Consider the following 20169-nt stretch of genomic DNA (forward strand, 5'->3'; position numbering starts at 1 on the left):
TCCTAGTTTATCTTTCTACGATTAAAGAAAATTGTGTGAAGGTACAGTGGAACCTCGGGTTTTGTTGTTAATTCGTCCGGGGAACCTCGGCAAAAACGGAAACATACGAAAACCGAGGCTCCCATTGGCAAGCAATGGAGCAGCAGGGGGTCGCTGGTTTTTGCTGCAAATTTCGGCACATGCGCGCCAGTGAAAACCAACAAAAACTGAAGCGACAAAAACTGAGGCAAAATTTTCACCCAAAGGATCAGCAAAAACCGAAACCGACGAACTGCGAAGGTGACGAAAACAAGGTTCCACTGTAATGTGTTTCTTTCTTGGAGTTATATGTACCAAATATTCACCATGCATTTGTTTCTTATTGTATATTGCCACAAAATACTGCCCCAACTCCAGCAAAACTCCTCCTGCTCTACCCCCCACTGAATTCCCCCTCGTGCCCCATTGTTGAGCTGCTGCCCCCACAAGAGAAACCCTTTTCCTCTGTCCAAACAGTGCCAGCCAGCAACACACTGAGCCAAGCAAGTCCTCCGACTTTGAGTTTGGTTGGGTGCTGGGTGCAGTCGTGTTAATGGGGCGAGCAAATGGGGCAAGGGGGGCAAGCAACGCCAGGCGTGGGCAGGAGGGGCACAGGGAGGCAAGTGGTGCTGTGGGTTGGGGGAGCAGGGGACAACAGCGTGGGCTGTGTAAGCAGGGTGGGTGAGCAGTAGTGGGTGAGTTCAGTTGGTCATGGGGAGGGGAGGCAAGCAGCATGGGCCGGGCAAGCAGCAGAAGAGTTCAGTTGCGGGCTGGGCATAGGGAGGGGGGCCAACCCGCCCCCATGTGACATAGGCAAATGGTGCCTGCATCATATGCCCCCTTTCCCTCCTAGATACGCCATTGTGTGATAGGAATATCAGGAGATGTACCTGTTTATCCTCCTGAAGAAGATGAGGTTAAAATACATATGTATGTATTTCATTAAAAGAGTTTTATGCTTACGCTGTAAACACTCAAGTCAGCTCACAATTACAAAAGCCCTAAGTAGTAAAGCTGATAAAATATCTGGCTGTTGTGGGTTTTCCGGGCTATGTGGCTGTGGACTGGTAGTTTTTGCTCCTACTATTTCGGCTGAACTCTCTCGGTCCATGCAGAGCAGGCAACAGCAAACCACCTCTGAATGTCTCTTGCTTAGAAAACCATGTGGGGTCACAATAAGTCAGCTGTGACTTGACAGCAAAATTACACATACAGACCAAGAATTAAATCTGCCTTTCCCCCTATACCTAAACTGAATCTTGGCATTCATGGATTTCTCACCCATCCTGCTTAGTATTGAGGGATCTTGCATGTCATCCCCATAGTCAGTTCAGCCATCTTCCTTATGGCCCCTCTGCTGGCACATCACCTGTAAACCTCGGTCCCCAGACTTGCTGTTCATTCAGTTCTCCTGCTTGGCTACACGCTTCTTCTTTCCCTGTCCCTATTCCTGGTAGACTTCTATTTTCCTTGATGCATCCTGGTTAATTGCTGAACTGCTTGAACTAGGTTGCCACCTATAGTCACCTAATGGTATCGCTGACCCTGATATTCTCTCTCTTCTCATTATTCCTGCCCCAGAACTATGCAGTTAGGCAGCTTTAAGTCTGGAAGATGATTAATGGTTTAAGAACAGCTTTAGAGTTTAGCAGGCTAATGATCAGGTAAATGTTTTGGTTTGCTTTGAGGGGGAATTCATATAGGTAGAGAAGGCTTCTTGTATGCCTGATTTCAGTTTCAAATCACTTCCTATATTAAAGAAAGGGGAGAGGGTCTATGAAGACTAATAATTCACAGGTTTATGAAAGAAAAAATCCTCATCAGATGCCCTCCCCTTGAGCAAGAGAAAGGCGCAAGCATTATATCTTAGATGCAAATAGTTGAACTATTTCTGTATTGTTTCAGGTGTTTATTTATTTAAAATATTTTTATGCTGCCTTTCCACCCAATCAGGATTCACAAGATTACAAACATACAAACATCTGAACAATTAAAATACAGTTAAAATATAAAATTCAGTTAAAAACACACAAACAACTTTAGAAGGAGGGCCAAAAAATGTTACTTGAGGTATGTCAAACAAAACAAAAACTTTTCCACATCTGACAAAAGGCAATGACTGAGGGAGACAGATGAATCTCCCTGGGGAGGGAGTTCCAAAGTTTGGGTGCCATGACAGAGTCACCGCCCATCTTTCTCGAGTCACCGCCCATCTAGCCTCAGATGGTGAGGGCAACCAAAGCAGGACCTCCGATGATGACTCATCTTAGAAACTTAAAATCCATATGAAGTAGATAGTGCAGCTTCTTCTGTACTGTCACTGAGATGAAGATGACCAGCATGTTCCTAGAGGGAGCTTCTTCTGGGCTGCTGCTGTGGGAATCCTTACAGGGACAAGAAAAAGTTCATTTCTGGTCAGCTGGCAGAGTGCGTTTCTCCTGTCCCTTCCTTCTCTTCTGTCCCTGTTTATCATGCTCTGAAGGCTACTTTCCTACTCTGTGACATAATTCTTCCCTCCCTCTTTCCGTTTCTTCAACAGTCCATCGCCAAACATCCCACCACATTCATCACCCACTCTCTACCCATCTGCCTCCCACTCACAAGTCCAAGAAGAAGCTTCCCCACGCTGAGAGGAAGAAGAAGAAAAAGAGAAAGCCAAAAAAGACCTCTGTACCTCCCTCCAATGTCACTCCCACCATCCAAGAGGTGGAAGAAGAGGAAGAAGAGGAGGAGGAAGCAGAATCTGGAGAGGAAGTTGTAGAGAAGGAAGCTTCTGCAGAGTCTGATCTTGAAGTCTATCCCAAATGGGAGTCTCACAGCATACCTAAAACAGTGCTGTCTGAAAGAAACATTGAGGTAGGTGACTTTCCAGCCTCCTAGGCCGTTTCTGCACGGCACAATTGTACCGGATTACAATCGGTATCTTACAATCCGGGTCTATTTTATCCCCGTTTCTCCCTTTGCATGGCTGCCCATTTCTTCGAGTGAAGACTGAAAGGAAATACTCCAGTTTGTTTTGCTCGAGCTCAGGTCTTTTGTAATTACAATGCAAACATATCCGCATATGCATAAACATCCCTGGTGTCCAGCATTCTGATTGGCTGTTGTTTGGGGGCAGCAGCGGGGGTAATCAAAGCCCCCCCTTTTTCCAGTTCTGGATAGATCCAAGCTCAGGCCTCAACACGGCAAGCAAAAAACAATGGGGCACAGTATCATATCACATTCCCACTCATGTTCTCATATTTTTGTGGAAAAGGAGAGACCCCGCCCCCCCCCGGTGATATGCCCACTAACATTCGACCCCAGTGCACATCTCCTTAGCTATGCTCTCCGAGCAACCAGTACTTGTACAGAAAAGAAAACGGGGACAGTTTGGGACTCCACTCCTGATTTACCCAGGTGAGCACATTGATACCATGAGCAGAAAACATGCCTGGGGGAACATTTTGGGAAGTTTGGCGGCTCAGCAGAGTTGAAAACTGACATGACGTCAGGTGGGGAGATCAGGGGGAAGGGGGATAAACTGGTTCTGCACGGTAGCGGGTTCACAGTGGGATTTTTTAAAAGCATTGCCAAATTGGTGATTTTCAAAAATCCCAGGATGAGGGAAATATCGTGGGACAAACCACTTTAGGACCAAGAACCATGCAAACTTTTTGGCCAAACTGGAATATTTCCCTTGCTTAACCTGGGATATTTGGACCATGCAGAAATGACCCTAGTCAGCAGAGTTCATGGGCTTTGAGGTGCACGCATGGGAATCAGACCCAGGGTGGAGGGGACTCTCATTGGCTTTGGAGGCAAATATACACATTGTGTGTGTCCTGCCTGTGAAAGAGCAATGGAAGATGAAGGGGCTCCTGTATCCTTAAGTAATGTGAAGGAATGAACGCCAGTGTTCCAAACAACCAAGGCTTATACTGTTTATAGTTTTTGTCAGTCTTAGTCAGAGCATCTTATACGTTTTGTCTTTGTCAGAATTAGCTAAGGCAGCCAAAAGGTTCTTGAATGCTCTGACTGTTTGTATGACCCTTTTCTTTTGTTATCTGTAGTTCACTATTGGGACCAATGAGGAGGAGGAGGAGGAAGAAGAGGAGGCCTGTGGCAGCCCATGCACTTTGTCATTTCATGTGGCAGAGGAATGCAGTCACCTCTCCGCACTTCCATGTCTTTCTGATCTGCTGCCAGAGAAAGGACTGGCATCTCCCATGGGGTGAGACAGAACACAAGAACACAAGCGGTGCCATACTGGATCAGACCAGTAGTTCATCTAATCCAACATTCTGTCTCAAACAATCGGGGTGATGGTGGTAACAAACAGGGCAGAGAAACCAATGACTTCCCCTGATGTTGCCTCCTTGCAATGTTATATAAAATCTTGGAGCCTCTTGTGCTACGTTCCTTTCTTCTTTCAGAGGTTTCTCCCCCTCCCCCTTTTTGTTTTTTTCTTGCAAGTATATTCAACAGTGTGGACTTTTGTGTGGCCCATGCCTTAGTTGTGATGTGCAAAGCTTTGCCTCTTTTCCTGCTCCATTATCCTGTTAGAAAAGGCAAGATATCCAAATGTTCCCATGTGTAGAACAGAGATTCTTGGAGGAGCACAAGCACAACTGTGGGGGGGGGGGGCGCATAACTGAGTCACAGCTCATCCAGGTTTAGAGCTGGAATTTATTTTCATTATCATAGTTTGGTCCCTGAATAATCAAGAAGGGCACACCTTTCATTTCACTTACCACTGAGCAACTGGTGTGATGTGTTCAGTGTGGTTTTGTATATAGAGTGTTGGACTCAGCTTAAGACCTAGGTTCAAACCTTCACTCGGCTGAGAAGCACCTTGGGTGACCTTGAGACTGGCATTATCTCAGTGTGAATGAGTTTACAAGGTTGTTGTGGGGATAAAATGAGATAACATCGTTGATCATACTGTACGTACCACCTTGAGACCTTTAAAGGATGAGGTACCAGCATGATTAATAATAGCCACCTGCAGCCACCACGTACTTGGAATAATAGATCAGATTTCCACAACAGAAGGCTTGTTTTCTAGGCAACCTTAAGCTCTGAGCCTAAGCAGAACTCTGAAAGAAGTACATATGCAGGGACTTTGCAGCTGTCAGCTTCCAACCAGGGGGATGTTCCACCCATAGCAGGATGAATGATAAGTAACTGATTTCATCCTTTCAGCTAGGGAATAACCTGCTTCCCCGGCCTAAGGCTATTTGTCTATTAGTTCCAGGGTCCTTGAGGTCTGAGGGAGAAGTCAAAACATCTGTAGCCAGTTTTGTTTCCATCCTCTAAACACTGCACTGCACACCTCCATGCTAGGAGGGGAAGCTTCTTTCTCATCACTGCCACTCACGTGCCATCACTGCTCTCTCTTCCACAGCTTCTCAGGGTGCAGGGATAATACACCTCGAGGATGGGAGAAGCACAAACCGTGGAGTCAGGCACCAAGTGGGCAGCGGGCAAACTACGACCTGAAGGAGAGAGTGTGTATTGGCAGCCTGACCGCCCTGGAAAGTGCCACATACCAGCGAATCCCCACAGATGAGGCTGAGGCTCAAATGCTGGCTTCTGCTGACCTGGATGACATGAAAAGTGAGAATTAGACGGGGTACAGATCTAATCAAAGGGGAAAGGGGACAGCTGGGTCTTTAAGTTGGGAGTCTTCCTCGGTGCATCACTCTAAAGTGGATTCCGCAGGGGCCAAAAACAGCAGTGTGAAAGCATTGTGAAAACAGTATAAACCCTTTCACCCCATTTTCACACCTCTGTTTTTGACCCATGCAGAATCCACTAAAGTGAATATGGGAAGTTAATAAAAACATAACAGTTGCTGTGCTGCTCCAAAACAACAGTTTATACTTAAAGTGGTCAATTAGATGGCTGAATAGCTTTCATAAGAAAGATATAATAATCCTCCCAGGATGGTTTGTTAATTGGATATATGCTGCCTTTGAAAATAGAGCTTGTTCTTTTTGGTTAACACAGTATTTAGCTACTGGTATATCTATTTTCTAGGTAGATATATGTGAGGGTCCCATCTCACCAGAGCCACATCGTTTTTCTCCTCCAACACATCTTTCCATCTGGGGGCTCCCCAAGCCTCAGAACAGGGGTAAAGGGGATAGGAGCACCCAACTGTGCCCTCTTCCCCACAAGGCTGCTTCTTTATCTAAGGCAAACACCTCCTCTTTCCTCCCTGGCTGACTAGGGACTGGAATATCACCCCTTTACATTGCCTTCTTCAACCTGTCTTATCCTCTTCCTTACTTCCGCTGGTCTCCTCCCTGCAGGAACTCCTCCTGGGCCATTGCCTCCTAGTCTCCTTGGTGTTCTACTGTGCTGGGGCTCTTGGCCTTGGCTGTCACTGACAGGCCACTGTTGATGGCAGTGAGGGCTGTTGTGCTGACAGCTGTTGAGGACCCCTCCTACTGCCTTGTGCTTGCAGTATCTTCCTTCTTCACTGCAATCTGCGCTGCTGAGTGGGGGAGGAGAAAGGGCTCATGGAGTATCAGTCTTAGCAGCAGCAACATCCTGCTCAGCTGTAAGGCCGTTGGGCATGGCATGGAAGCTTCAGGGAGGGAATGAGAGACTAGATTGGCTGTTGCCGACCCTGGACAATATCAAACCAATTTATCCTGATTAAAAGTTAATACTGAAGTGTGTGCGTGTGCATGTGTGGATGTTAGTTGTAAATAAGGGTTAGACAGAATAAGTCATAGGCAAGAGAAAAGGTTCTCTAGAAATAAAAGTACAAAATGCAGATCCTAGTATCCTATGTTCTAGAACAGTGATGGTGAACCTATGGCACGGGTGCCAGAGGTAGCATCAGAGCCCTCTCTGTGGGCACATGCAAACAGAGTTGCCCCCCCCCCCCCCCGCACACACATCTAGGCTGGTCTGGGCCACTGGGCTCGATTATTAGCGTTAAACCTAAGACCTACTTTTGGGGAAGCAGTGTAGGCAACCCTGTTAAGCGCTGTTAAACCCCACTGATTTTCATGCAAAAAACTAAAGCGTGATCCTTTACCTGGGAGTAAGCTCGGTTGCTGGCAATGGGGCTTGCTTCTGAGTAAACCCTCCTAGGGTCATGATTCACCCGTTGGAAGAGTTGCATGGTTGCTCCAAAGCAAAGCCACCGACTACCACCAAGCTTACTCCCGAGTAACACATGCCTTGGAGCCAACCGTTTTTTCTAAACTGAAACCTCAGTATTCGGGTTAAATTGCCGTGTTGGCACTTTGCGATAAATAAGTGGGTTTTGGGTTGCAATTTGGGCACTCGGTCTCAAAAAGGTTCGCTATCACTGTTCTAGAAGAAGATGCTGTTATTGATCTGTAGTGTATTTTCTTCTGTCTGATATTGAGAATTCATGTGAATGTGATACTAACCTCTGAATAAAGGACTAAGGCTGGGAAGGATGAGAACCGTGTCTGGCATATGCTCTTAACAGATTGCTCAGATATTGACAGCCAAATTAGCTGTTATGAATGGAAACAGAGTTCCTGCCTCACTAGCGGTTTCGGGGGAATTTGCTGGAGAAAATGGGAAAGCAGGGACAAAGTGTTTAACTGTTTCCCTGTCCACCAATTTTCTTCCAGAAATTCCAGCCCTCTAGGCAGCTTTGAATTTTTTTTCTGTAACCAAACTCCAAAATTAGAATGGTTCTGGGGGAAATGGCCTGGAGGACACTTAGAAAAGAGTTACTCTTCCCTTCCATCTGCTGTTTCTTCCCTGAAAGTGCCTTCCCTCCTCCACATTCCTGTTATCTCTGCAAATGCAATTCAGGATTTCACTTTTGCTAATATAATGGCAATTGAGATTTATTGTGTGAGTGGGAAGACTGAGGTGACTTGAGCTGTTTTGACTTTGTATTATCTGGTCTCAATCTATGGTTACCAGTGAGCTAAACCTAGTTTTTACACAGGGTGTGCCTACTGCCAAGTTCCTAATCTTTGATCCCCCAGATGTTGTGTTTTTAAGGTCTCCTACCTTCTCTCCCCCTATATAACCCACCTGGTTTGTGCTGCACTGATATAAATCATTTATAACACAAACCCAAGTTCCTTTGTAACATGATTTCCAAATTTGCTTCAAACTATGGTTTACGGTTTCTTCAGGACCATGTATTCTGAATTAACCATGGTTTTTACCTTTGCTCATATAATCAAAATTAATGGTTAAAACTAAAAGGAGGAGCCAGGGAGGAAGTATACATTCTTCAGTCTGGCTTATGATTTGAAAACCATGGTTAAGCATGGTTAAGCAGAGTGCCAGTGTGACATCTGTATTCTGCCAGAGCTAGCTAACAATTCTCAGCCATTTCCATGGAAAATTCATCAAAACCCATTAGAGAATATAATAGGCTTTTATTCCTGCAGAATATACTGTCCATAACAGGATGAAGGGGCATGGTGCAGAGGCATAGCTCCAAGGGAATGGGGGGGGGCATGCTCTGGGCACGTACCCCTGTGGGGGTGTTCAAGGGGTGTGGGGGGGCGTTCTGGGGTGGGGGAGGAGGATGCACCAGTGCACTAGGGCGCTTTCCCCCCTTGCTACGCCTCTGGCTTGGTGTCATGAGAAAGCAACTCTGTAAATAACAGGTGCTGTGTCCTCTAATTGTGGCAAGTAATTCCTGAGTTATTTCTCTTTCTTAAGGAAGCACCACCATAATGAACAGTGAGATGGGACTCATTATTAATTTCTGCTTACATCTATACCGTGAATAGCCATATTACAGTGATGCCCTTAGAACTCATCGCAGTGACTTTTGGCTTCCCAGACTTTACTTTGCAGACAGGAAGTTCTCAAATACTTACTGCACTTTCCACATTTATCCAGTGACAGTCCAAGCATGTTGTCCCTAATCTCAGTTCTGTTTAATCCTTTTTATGCATTCCTAATAGACTGAATGGAATTCAGTTCCGAATTGTCCAGCTGACCCTAGCTCTTCCCTGATGTAATTCCTGGGCTCGCCTCTCCCCTTTATCCTCATGACCTTCTGGTTCAAGGTTATCAGCTCCTCTTTCCATTGTTATCTTCTGGAGGGAGTAGCCAAGCAAAATCCAGATTCTTAGTCAGAGGGCCTACCCTACTGCAATTGCCATTGGTAAAAAGTTGTACAAGGCACCTGAAGCTCAGTCTATGTATATGCCTAGGTGGCTGAGCTTTGCACTCAGCCACCCCCTCCTGTCTTTTGAGAGCACAGAAGAGACGTCATGGAAATGCAAGCTCTGAGCCTCAGGTCATAGAGAGAAGTCAATAGACTGCTTTCCAGGCTTCAGTGGGTGGAGACAATAAAGGCGTTAAGGCAGCACCAGCAGGTTGTGCCATAAGCAAATGACACTTTTCAGCAGTGAATGTATTGGATGTCCTCCAGAAAACTTCCTGCTGAGCGGTGGTAGTGTCAGGAATATGCGTGTGTTTCCCTGGATGGATGGATGCTGGTGCATTCTCTTAAGCCCTTTTAAAAGATTCTGGACCTGGCAGCTTCTTGGATTTTGTGCTACCTGGAGGGATCCATCTCCTAATTTCTTTATCCTGCTGATGCCCTGATTATCGCATGCCCTCTGACTTCTGACCTTCCTAAGGACATAACAATGGCTGTTCCAGAGAAAGAGGAGGCAATGAAGGAGTTGGGGGTAAGAGACAGCTCAGACGTGGGGATAGCCTTCTGTGTCCCTAATTCATTTGGCTATGAGGACTTAGAGGGGTTTGCCCTCAACTTTGAAGATTATGATCTGTGGGAGGCTATCCAGAATCATTTGAGTTACCCCAGTTTGGAGACAACCTGTAAGTACTTACTGGTGTGCTGGAACTCATGTATGCAAATATGCACACTCTCACACATTCCTGGTCTCAGAATTTGTCCACAATGAATTTTTTTCTGTTATGTGACCAGATGCAAAGGAAGACAGGACTCCTCTACATTTAGTAGCTGCACAGAAAAAGAAATTCAAGAGGTGCATTTAGCTGAAACGTATGCTTTCTCAGTCAAGCACAGAGAGAGAGAGAGAGAGAGATCTGCATACAAACTATTGATCTTTTGATTTCTCACTTTGGCACCTTTGTAATCTTCTCTGGGACTGGGGCATTTAGCTACAATTTGCATTGGTGTAATTCATGTATATAATCACGCACAAACAAAATATAAGGTGTCAGCTGATCATCTTATGGAAGATATACTTTTGATCAAACTTGCATATTTTTAGTTAAAAGCCTCATGTTTCCCAGAACACTGGAAAATCTGATTCCAATGTATCATCTGGGAGTTACGGGAGTTGGACAAACTCACAAGGGGCAGTAACAAGGCTTGGGTGTGTGGCATCTTCCCAAAGCTGCAATGCAGGGATTGGAGGATGGAAGAGTTTGCTTGCGCACAGGTTTTGTCTTTTGTGGCCTGCGGGCCTCCATTTCAACATCTGATTTTGAGCAGATTGGTGAGCCACCAAACTTTGGACCTCATTCTGCTGAAGGGAGAGAATTTTATGTACCACCTTCTCAAGGAAGATGCCAGGCAAAATTGGACTGGGGAAGGTACCACAGGTGCCTTGGGTATAGCCAGTATAATTGTAAATGGTTATGGTCTGGTCCTTGTAATTCTACTCACCTGTATGCTTGCATCACTTATTCTGTACATGAATGTAAATTTATAAATCTAGTGATTTGTTTTGTTATGCAGAGGACCAACAAAGCAAAACGAAAACTGTATATGCACAACACAGAGATTCCGCTCTCAGATATAATTTATGTATGGGGCTCCAATGGAAACCCTGGCAGAAATTGCTGGCTAATCAGTGGAAGAGGCAGTTTTACCTGCCTTTCTTCATGCCACTGCAGCACCTTGTACTATGATGCATTTTACCTTGTGAGGGGTCCCAACTTGCAGATGGGACTTTCAGAATATACTGTTGGAAGAAGGGGAAAGAGCCCCACTGCCAAACTCCTTCTGTGAGATTTTCCATTGAATCCAACTCATATTTACAAATCAACTCCACAATTTGCTGGTAAAATTGCACACACCACATCTCTCAAAAGCAGCGCCAGCAACTTGAGTGCATTAGTATTGCTAAGCAGATATTGGCTTTTGTTAGCTTTGTTCAACTGAAAGTAGGGTGGGGCTGGAATCAGCTGTCAATAGGCCTCACATCAGAGACGCAGCCATTGTGTATGTGTGTGTGCATGTGTGTGCATGACTGGCTCAGCAGAGATTTGGTTTATATTTAATTTAGTGACCCAGATTCCCAAAGAGTAAGATTCTGATGACAGTTTAGGATCGAAATAGTTCTTTCCAAGGGACCAGTTAGTAGAAAAGGGGAAAAAAACTACCAGCTTGATACTTAAATATTTATTATGACATTTCATAATTCACAGTGTGTTAAATGAAGACGAGGAATAGATAGGTAGGTAGGATAGCTCAGGATAGCCTGATCTCATCAGATCTCAGAAGTTAAGCAGGGTCGACTCTGGCAAGTATTTGGATGGGAGATCTCCAAGGAATACCAGCATCGTTATGCAGAGGCAGGCGATGGCAAACCATCTCTGAACATCTCTTGCCTTGAAAACCACTCCAGGGGATGCCCTAAGTCAGATGTGACTAGACAGCAAAAATTGGCACATCTGCACTATGTTCAGAATTCTCAGCAGTAAACAAGACAGCAGTTCTGTCTTTTTCATATTTATATGCTACCTTCCACTTTCTGGCCCAGAAAAAATCAAAGCAGCATTTCTCAGTGGCCACCTTTGATTTGACTCACACACTTGATCAGAACCTCTGATTTGTTTTCTCTGGGGAGATAATGCTGTTCCCACTGCAGCCCTCACAAGCCTTCCTCTCTTCATCTTGGCAGTGTGGGATTAGAAATTGCTGCATGAAAATTAATAGTAGACATTAGAATAAGATGTTGACACCTCTCCACTTTCAAACAATATACAATGCTTGCTGGGCTGATATCTCTGTTGATTTATTTTGTTATGTGGAGAACCAACAAAGCAAAACAGAACATTTACTCCATGATACTCCTTGAAAACTGTATATTCAAAACTATTTAGTTATGCAGATATGAATTATGTCATCAGGCATGCCATCAATCTAAGGAACAGTAGGCAAACAGAACTTCCATTTATATAAATATTGGCTGCATCTCCAAGAATTTGGGATGTAGCACTTTTCCCACAAGAAGAGGAGGAAGAGGAGGAGGAGTTTGGATTCCTACCCTCCTTCTCACTTTAAGGAGATTCAAAGGGGTTTACAAACTCCTTTCCCTTCCTCTCCCCGTAACAGACACCTTGTGAAGTAAGTGGGGCTGAGAGAGTTCCAAAGAAATGTGACTAGCCCAAGGTCAGCCAGCAGGCTTCATGTTTAAGAGTGGGGAAACAAATCCAGTTCACCAGATAAGAGTCTGCTGCTCATGTAAAAGAGTAGGGAATCAAACCCAGTTCTCCAGATGAGAGCCCACTGCTCTTAACTGCTACACAATGCTGGCTCTCCAAACTTGAAAACCACACTGATCATGGTATTCTGAGAATTTCAGCTTTCATTTTAAAAGTCCCAAACATGTAACTTTTATGAATGAAAAATGGTTTTTTTAATGTGTGAGAATGCACAGTGAAAAACTGGGCCCTTGATGGGGGCTGAGCACTATATCATACAACGGTTTAATGATCCAACTCTCACACAGATAGTATACAAAAATAAAAACAAAGGGAAATGGCATATTTGTAGATCCCTAATTCTCAGCAAGGTTTGGAAACCCTGCTTCTCAACAACCACTTTTATTGTATGATGGTCAACCCTCAGTGTTGTTAGTTAAAGAACTTAATGGGTAGTAATGGGGGTTATAAGAACCAGCAGTTTGTCTCTGTAGAGGGAGCTTTAATATACACAGCCAAAGGAATCAGGAAGAGATACATCTGTGTATAAGCATTTCTCAAACAAATTGGTTCTGAGATTATACAAATTCTTCACCAAGAATAGCAGAATTCTGCAATTTGTATAAATGAAACAAGCCAGAATGAATCTGCAATTTTTTTGCAGTGAATTCTAGTTCTGCTAGTCATACAGAAGAATAGGAATCAATACAACATTCTGAAGCCACTATAAACCAGAGAATTTTAAAATGTGGCCACTAGCAAAACCTGAGCTTAATATGTTGCAGTCATAGAAAATGCAAGGCTTTGGCCAAAGTGAACATTCTATTAGACTCATTAGAACATTTTAATTAATCTCATCATTTGCCTTCTTTCCTGCTCTGTCTTTTATTTAGGCCACCGTTTTGAAGACAACCCAGGAGTGCGGAGACATCTGGTTAAGAAAACATCCCGGAACCAGGCTACCAGAGCCAGTAAAAAGTCTTTGTCTTCACAATCAGTCAAGAGAAAGAAGAAAAAGAAAAAGCTTGACCGGAAGCCTCATGAGGTAACATAACGGCTCTTCCTTCTCAGGACCCCGTGTGGGGGAGGAGCAGCAGCATAGAAATATAATAAAGTAATAATATAATAATAATAATAACTGTGTTTGTAACTGTAAACATGTGCTAGTAGGGATACCAGGACCTGGGAATCCCTCCAAATTAAGCTCATCTCTAGACTACAGGGAAAACTGATACTTTGGAGGGTGGACTGTATGGCCTTGTACCCCACTGATGTCCCTGTCCTGCCCCGGCTCCATCCCCAAATCTCCAGGAATTACCCAACCTGGTTCTGGCATCCCTACCCCGTCCCCCACCAGTGGTCATGGGGACCTGGCAACCCTATGTACTGATCCTGTTTCACATTTCCTAGTAGGTTCTCCCAAAGGTAGCGGCAACAGTCTCAGGCAGGAATACTGAATGCCCAAAAAGCAGAGTGAATGCTATCAGCCAAGTTCATAGCACTAAGGTGTAGGCAAAATCAGTTAGCATAATTTGGGTTCCCTGGCCCTTGGTGCAAAGGGTGCTATTTTTCACAGGAAGAACTGCTAGCCTGTATACATTTTCTAGAGCATGAGAGCAAATCTGAAAGACCCTTTGGGATGGTCTAAAACTCTGTCTAGACCTCCATGGACTCTGATGCTCTTCATATATTAGACCCACAGCCTGCACCCTTGTGCAAGTAGCAAGTGGAAGGTGGGCTCAGAGCTAGCAGCTCATGAACATTCTGTCTTTGGCAGGACTGCCAGAGCTAGGCAGGCTGTGCTATGGGTACCACATCATCCCTGTGATGGGAAAAGGACTTCAGTGTGAACGCATTAAAGAGGAATATCCACAGAGAAGCAGCAAAGGGCAGGTGAATGTATTTGTTATTCACATGCCAGGCTTGTCCCTTTCCTTGCTTTGGCAGGTATTTGTGGAGCTGAATGAACTAGTGGTGGATAAGAATCAGGACATGCACTGGAAGGAGACCGCTCGCTGGATCAAATTTGAGGAAGACGTGGAGGAAGACACAGCACGCTGGGGGAAGCCTCATGTGGCCTCACTCTCTTTTCGCAGTCTTTTGGAACTTAGAAAAACTATTGCCCATGGTGAGTAACCAAGCCTGGACTTCATCTTGACCCGAGATTTGTGCTGCCAAGGCCTTGGTCAAGGCTGTATTTTGACCCATGAACAAAGACAACTTAGCAAGATTTCTCAAGGCTCACAATGCTCAAGGAAAGAGAAAGACTTAGAGAGTTCAGCCCAACATGATCTGATTGCCAGATTCCTTTTTCTTCATGCAGATCTTACAGCTGGGTGTGCAACACTGAGGGCTTGGTTCAAGAAGGTTGTAGGGTTAAAGATTGCTTCACTGTTTCTCTTTTCATATAAGAAACACAATCCCAAACTAAGATGCAGAGTCCCCTCAGAAATTCATCAGTGCAGTCCTAAACAGAGTTACACTCTCCTAAGCTCCTTGATTTCATGTGGACTTAGAAGGTGTAACTTTGCTTTGAATTGCACTGTAACTAGCTGAAGCTCTATGCAGTAGAGTGCACATACATATTTACATGTGAGCACAGTTCTCCAAACTCTGGAATAGCCTGGAATTATCCCAGTAGACAGATAATTCTAAAGGAAGCAAAGCATGAGATCATTATTCCTTTGAACGGGGGAAGGGTGAGCAGGCAAGAATGGGTCTGAGAGTCTTCTTAATTCACTCCCTCGATCTTAACATCCGTTGGCCTCCCTGATTCCAGGAACTGTTCTGCTTGACTTGGAGCAAACAACATTACCAGGCATTGCTCACCTGGTAGTAGAGACAATGATAATCTCAGACCAGATCAAGGCTGAAGACAGAGCCAATGTACTGCGGGCCCTATTGCTTAAACACAGGTAGGTGCTTGAAAAAGAGGTTTAGAAAAGAGAGGGGTGAGTAATCTGGGGCATTCCCCTGCAGGTCAGCCAGGGCATTGGAGAAATGGGAGTGGATGCTAATGAACTGGCAGATAGATGAGAAAGGTTTGATGCTGTGGGTATGATAGGGGTAAATCCTGTGGGAAAGGTATGTTTTCTTCACCTTGGTCCTGGTCTATGCAATTGCAGAGCTGCAATCCCCCTTAGCCAGAGAAAATCGGCTAAGATCCTAGAACCTGTTTAAGAGTTGCATTGCTTCCTCAGCCACCCAAATGATGAGAAGGAGGGATTCTTTCCTCGGAACCAGTCGGCCTCGAGCATGAACTCTGTGATAGGAAACCACCACCACAACCACAACCACACAGTTGACACTTGCATGCCATTGATGGGCGAAGACTGCATTGAGATGACGGAGCCCATAACTCATGACCCTGATTATAGAGAGGTAAGTAAGGACAAAGATAGGGGCTTTGTTTTTAAACAAGCAGACTGAAAGATATTCAAAGGAAAGAAAACCATTAGTACCTTCACTGTTACCAGGGCTGTGTGTACTAAAGAAAAAAATTAAGCTGTCAGTGCTGTGTCCCTCCCACGCCCCCCCCCCCAAAAAAACTGATCATGACTGCAATTATGAAGCCAAATTGAACATATTTCAACATAACTGATTCTTCTTCTGCTAGTCAGAACAGAGAAATGGCATTGAATAGGAAGTAGGACAAGAAGATAAAGGTATCATGAGTATAAAAACATTTCTAAAACCCTGAGAACAAATACATGAGGGCCAAACAAGGCATGACTCAGAAGATCCACGCTGAGAATTTTCCTTAGTTTTTGAAAAGGGTAGAAGCAGCTGGGGGCAATGTGGGCTTAACCCCTTCCCTGCATCATTTTCCTGGTGCAGATTTTCTCTTTGAAATAACTGTTTCTCCACGCAGGAAAATACTCAGATGTTTTCTGCATATTTATTCCTGTGGATTAAACAGCAGCCTGGGGGAAGGGGAGGAGTGCTTGGGTTTTAAAGAAGCATGAAGGATAGGCTTATCTCCCTCCCCCAGTGCCACTGCTTCAATCCAAATCCTCTCCTCCCTTTTTAAAAACCAGGGGAAATCCAAATTACAAATCTCTTAGGTGGGCCTCTAGTGTGGCTCTGTTTCAGGATAAACTGTTGTTATGTTGTATGCTGAAACAACCAGTTCATAAACTTGTCTTGATATGAATGTGTGTGGAGATTTTTTTTTAAGGGGCAGAGGGATTGAAGGCTGCTCTGTTGGACTTTAGTGACCAGAATGCAGCCTTTATCTTTTATGACCCATTCGTCTACCAAAGCCAAGTCTCTCCCCAACAGTATGGGATGTAAATAGCTTGGAGAGGGAGTCCTGTGTCTAATGACAATCTTTGTTGCTGAGACAGAAAAACATGCACATTCACAATTCTGAGGGACACCGTGGCAAATATCTCAAGCTGATGGAGAAAATTCCCACTGATGCTGAGGCTACTGTGGTGCTTGTTGGTAAGGAATACCTCTCCTAACCTAAAGTCTTATACAGAAACAATGGGCAGGACCCAAAGTAGCAACATAACTCTGATACTCTGAGGGTATGCATGCCACGATTGTTTTTAATGAGCGTTTCCCTTAGAGTTGCATAAGTTTGCCCCAGCAAGAGTAAAAGCAGTTTAGGTGGTGATTTTTGGCAAGAAAGGGGAGTAAGGGGAAATACTCAAGTAGCCTTCACTCCCCTTATGCTGAAATTGCAGCCCCTGTGTCTAGAATCTGTAAGAAAGAACTTATTAGGAAGAAGGATCTTGAAATAGCATATAGCACCCACAGTTGCCCCCTTCTTTTTGTGGCTTTTGTCTCATGAGAAGATCAAGTATGTTTCTTAGACCTGTTTCCTTACCAAAGCCTTCCTGCTACGTTTTTTGTGCCTTAAGCTAGAAGCAGGTTGTAAAAGTTCAAGCCCTTTGTTAAAAGCCTGTGTGAAGTCCATTTTGTCTGGACTGGGCCCTCATTTAGCCCATTAATGTTTCCAGACTTTCAAGACTTCTATAAACCCACCTGATTCTGCTATTAAGGAGAAATAGATTTGGGTGTTGTTTGTTTAGTGCCTCACTCAAAACCCTTGATGATCTCTCTTAGTGGTTTCATGTAGACATTACACAGCATGGGGGACAAGATGGATCCCTGCTGGACACCACAGTAAAAATGTCATGAGGCCAAATAGCAGTCCACTAGCACTACTTTATGTTATTAAAGGTTTGTAGCATCCAGACCTATTTGCATGATTTTATTCACAATTTCTTGGTAGGTTGTGTTCAGTTCCTTGAACAGGCAGCAATGGCTTTTGTCCGTTTAAATGAGGCCATTTTTATGGAGTCAGTTCTGGAGGTTCCAATTCCTGTCCGTTTCATCTTTATCTTGTTGGGGCCAAGCCAGTCCAACGTGGATTATCATGAGATCGGGCGATCCATCTCCACGCTTATGTCAGACAAGGTGAGTAGCTGGAGCTGGTTCTGATTGGATAATATTAGCAAAATGGATGCTGAGAATTTGACCCTTATGACCACTGGGGAAAGGCATGGAGGGGCCGCCTCTCCTGAGCCCCCTGCCTGCATGTAGCAGGTTGGGAAGAAGGTATATTGGCTCAGCTAAGCATGGTCTGCCACCCAAGTGACCTGTGCTGCCACCTGACCCAGGTGAGTTGTGCAGCCACTGGTGGCAAAATCCACCTTGCTTGCCCAGCCAGCAGTGCGAACATCAGCATACCCTGAACTGGGGCAGCTGCTGGGGCCCAAGGCTTCTGGTATGGCTCCCTGACACTGACCATTCTAACCACCTGCCCTTCTCTAGCCCATTCACTTGTGAGTGTTCTGCCACCCATGCCTCTGCATGCACATGCTGTCCAGCAACTCTGGAGAAATGGAGGTGGTGCACAGGACCAGTGTTCCTGGGTTGCCACTGGGTGGTGGTACTCGCAGCTGCACACACTGTCCAATACCATCAGGAAATAGCATGCAGGAGATGGATGAAGGATACATAGAGTGGTGGGGGTATGTGAGTAGGTATGAAGATAAATCTTTCCCCTAGTAGCTCTACATGGAAAAGGGATGGAAAAAGGAAACTGGAAATTCAGAGGAACTAATAGACTATGGCAATAGATCATTGTAACATTATAATGCAATACTACCTTAACAATTGCCAGTTTTTAAATAAGGTCTCGGGTGGGGTGGGAGAAATGGTGACTGATGGAGGAAAATGAGCACAAAAGTGTGTGGGTGCTCCCTACCCTCTGCATTTGCAGCACCAACATCTAGGAAACTGAGAATCCTTGCCACGTCAATCCAGTTCAAAAGAATAATTTTGAGGTGGTACAATTTTAAATCCATCTCACAGTGGTCTGATGATACCTACCGTCTAGAGAAGTTTATTGTTCAATGCGGCACTAATTTCAAATAGGTCATCTAACAAACTGTGAAATATTTTATACTGAACTATTAAGCAATTTTCAGATGGTGGATGGCTGGTGGTAACCTGGAAAATTGTTCAGTTTTTCTGTGTGATTTCTTCTGGCTTGATTCATTATTCTAGTTGGAAACCTTCCCAGATTTCCCTACATACCCATTTGGGGCTGTTTTGCTCCTCATCTCACAAGTGAGGTGCTGATGGAAGGCAGGGGGGTGGGGGTGGAGGGGAATATTCTTTCACTAACTTTCAGTTAGCTCAGTCTCTGACTCATCTGCACAGCTGAAACTGTATGGAGGTAGATGGAGATTCACTTTCATGGCCTCTTTATAAGAATTCAGGATGGCATTATATAGCTATGGAAATGAATTAATTTTCCATATAGGTAACATAATAATATTTATGAAACTAGATGAATTATGAAGTTTCCATTCACTGTGTTATGGAAACTTGTTAGGAAAACCAGATCTCCAACATGGTGCTTTTATTAGCTCAATAAACCACACAAGGACACTCGGCAGCAGGGGCACTAGGTGTTCTTTCAGAACCTTAGTGGCCGAAGGGGTTGCGATGTGGACCACTTTGGTAATCAGAAGCACCATGATTGGTTAGTTGCATAAGCCAAGCCTTGGGCCAGATGCGGTCAGGCTCTTGACCCAGTGTTCCTACGTTGCAGGTTCTCACCCCTCTGCCTCCAGACATTTTCCTCCTGTGGATGGATCCTCTAGTAATGATTTATGTTCGGCATACACATGCCCTCCCCCAGCAGATGCTGGGAGTTGTTTATTTATAGAAAAATATGTTCATCCTGCCCTTTCATTCAGTAGGATCTCCAGCATTGCTTAAAATCAAATTTTAAAAGAAATCCTGTACAATATAAACCACAGGAACAAAAGGCAGAAAATGGTGAGTTTCATAAAAATCACAAACAAGAAGCATAGAAGAACAGAATGTTGTGGAAAATTACATCAGGCAAAGCAGCAAGGTCAAATCCCAGTCGTTCCCAAGATCACTGTTTTAACCTTCCTGGTGGAATGGCAGTTAAAGAAATTCCAGGAGACGTGGGAGTGGGGTTTGGAGAGAAGGATTTCAGTAGGATATAAGGCCATATAGGGCCACTCCCCACTTACCTCTTTTGTGTGCAACCCGGCAGTGACCACGCGTAGAGAAGCCTCCGCGGCTTTTGACCATGGAGACATTTGTTCCCCACTCATCAGCCATTCAGGAAATAGCGCGGGGTTCTACAGCAAGACTCCCGTTGCAATCGAGCGTTCTGGTTGGCTGGCACGCGTGTGCATCACGTTCAGGTGGAGGATGCAGCCGGCCAAAGGCGGGCCTCCATTTTTATTGGCTGAGACGAGAAGTTGGTTTCGGTAGGCT

At 44.7% G+C, this 20169-nt stretch overlaps 1 protein-coding gene across 4 annotated transcripts in view; it reads left to right on the top strand.

The window, feature by feature from the left end:
* Positions 1-20169, top strand: part of SLC4A3 (solute carrier family 4 member 3) — a 69340-nt gene that overhangs the window by 19125 nt on the left and 30046 nt on the right. For 3 of the 4 annotated variants that reach the window (XR_007243494.1, XM_048484202.1, XM_048484203.1), the window contains exons 4-12: positions 2558-2874; positions 4071-4231; positions 5405-5616; positions 13287-13438; positions 14341-14521; positions 15173-15308; positions 15594-15774; positions 16740-16839; positions 17636-17820. Coding sequence is in view for 3 of the 4 variants with exons in the window: in XM_048484202.1 (XP_048340159.1) it covers positions 2558-2874; positions 4071-4231; positions 5405-5616; positions 13287-13438; positions 14341-14521; positions 15173-15308; positions 15594-15774; positions 16740-16839; positions 17636-17820 (1625 nt within the window). In the remaining variant the exon portion in view is untranslated. Of the gene's footprint in view, positions 1-2557; positions 2875-4070; positions 4232-5404; positions 5617-9373; positions 9814-13286; positions 13439-14340; positions 14522-15172; positions 15309-15593; positions 15775-16739; positions 16840-17635; positions 17821-20169 lie in introns of those variants that run through there. The other variant, XM_048484204.1, reaches the window with a different exon arrangement.

This window comes from Sphaerodactylus townsendi, linkage group LG02 (assembly GCF_021028975.2).
Source record: "Sphaerodactylus townsendi isolate TG3544 linkage group LG02, MPM_Stown_v2.3, whole genome shotgun sequence".
Lineage (NCBI taxonomy): Eukaryota > Metazoa > Chordata > Lepidosauria > Squamata > Sphaerodactylidae > Sphaerodactylus > Sphaerodactylus townsendi.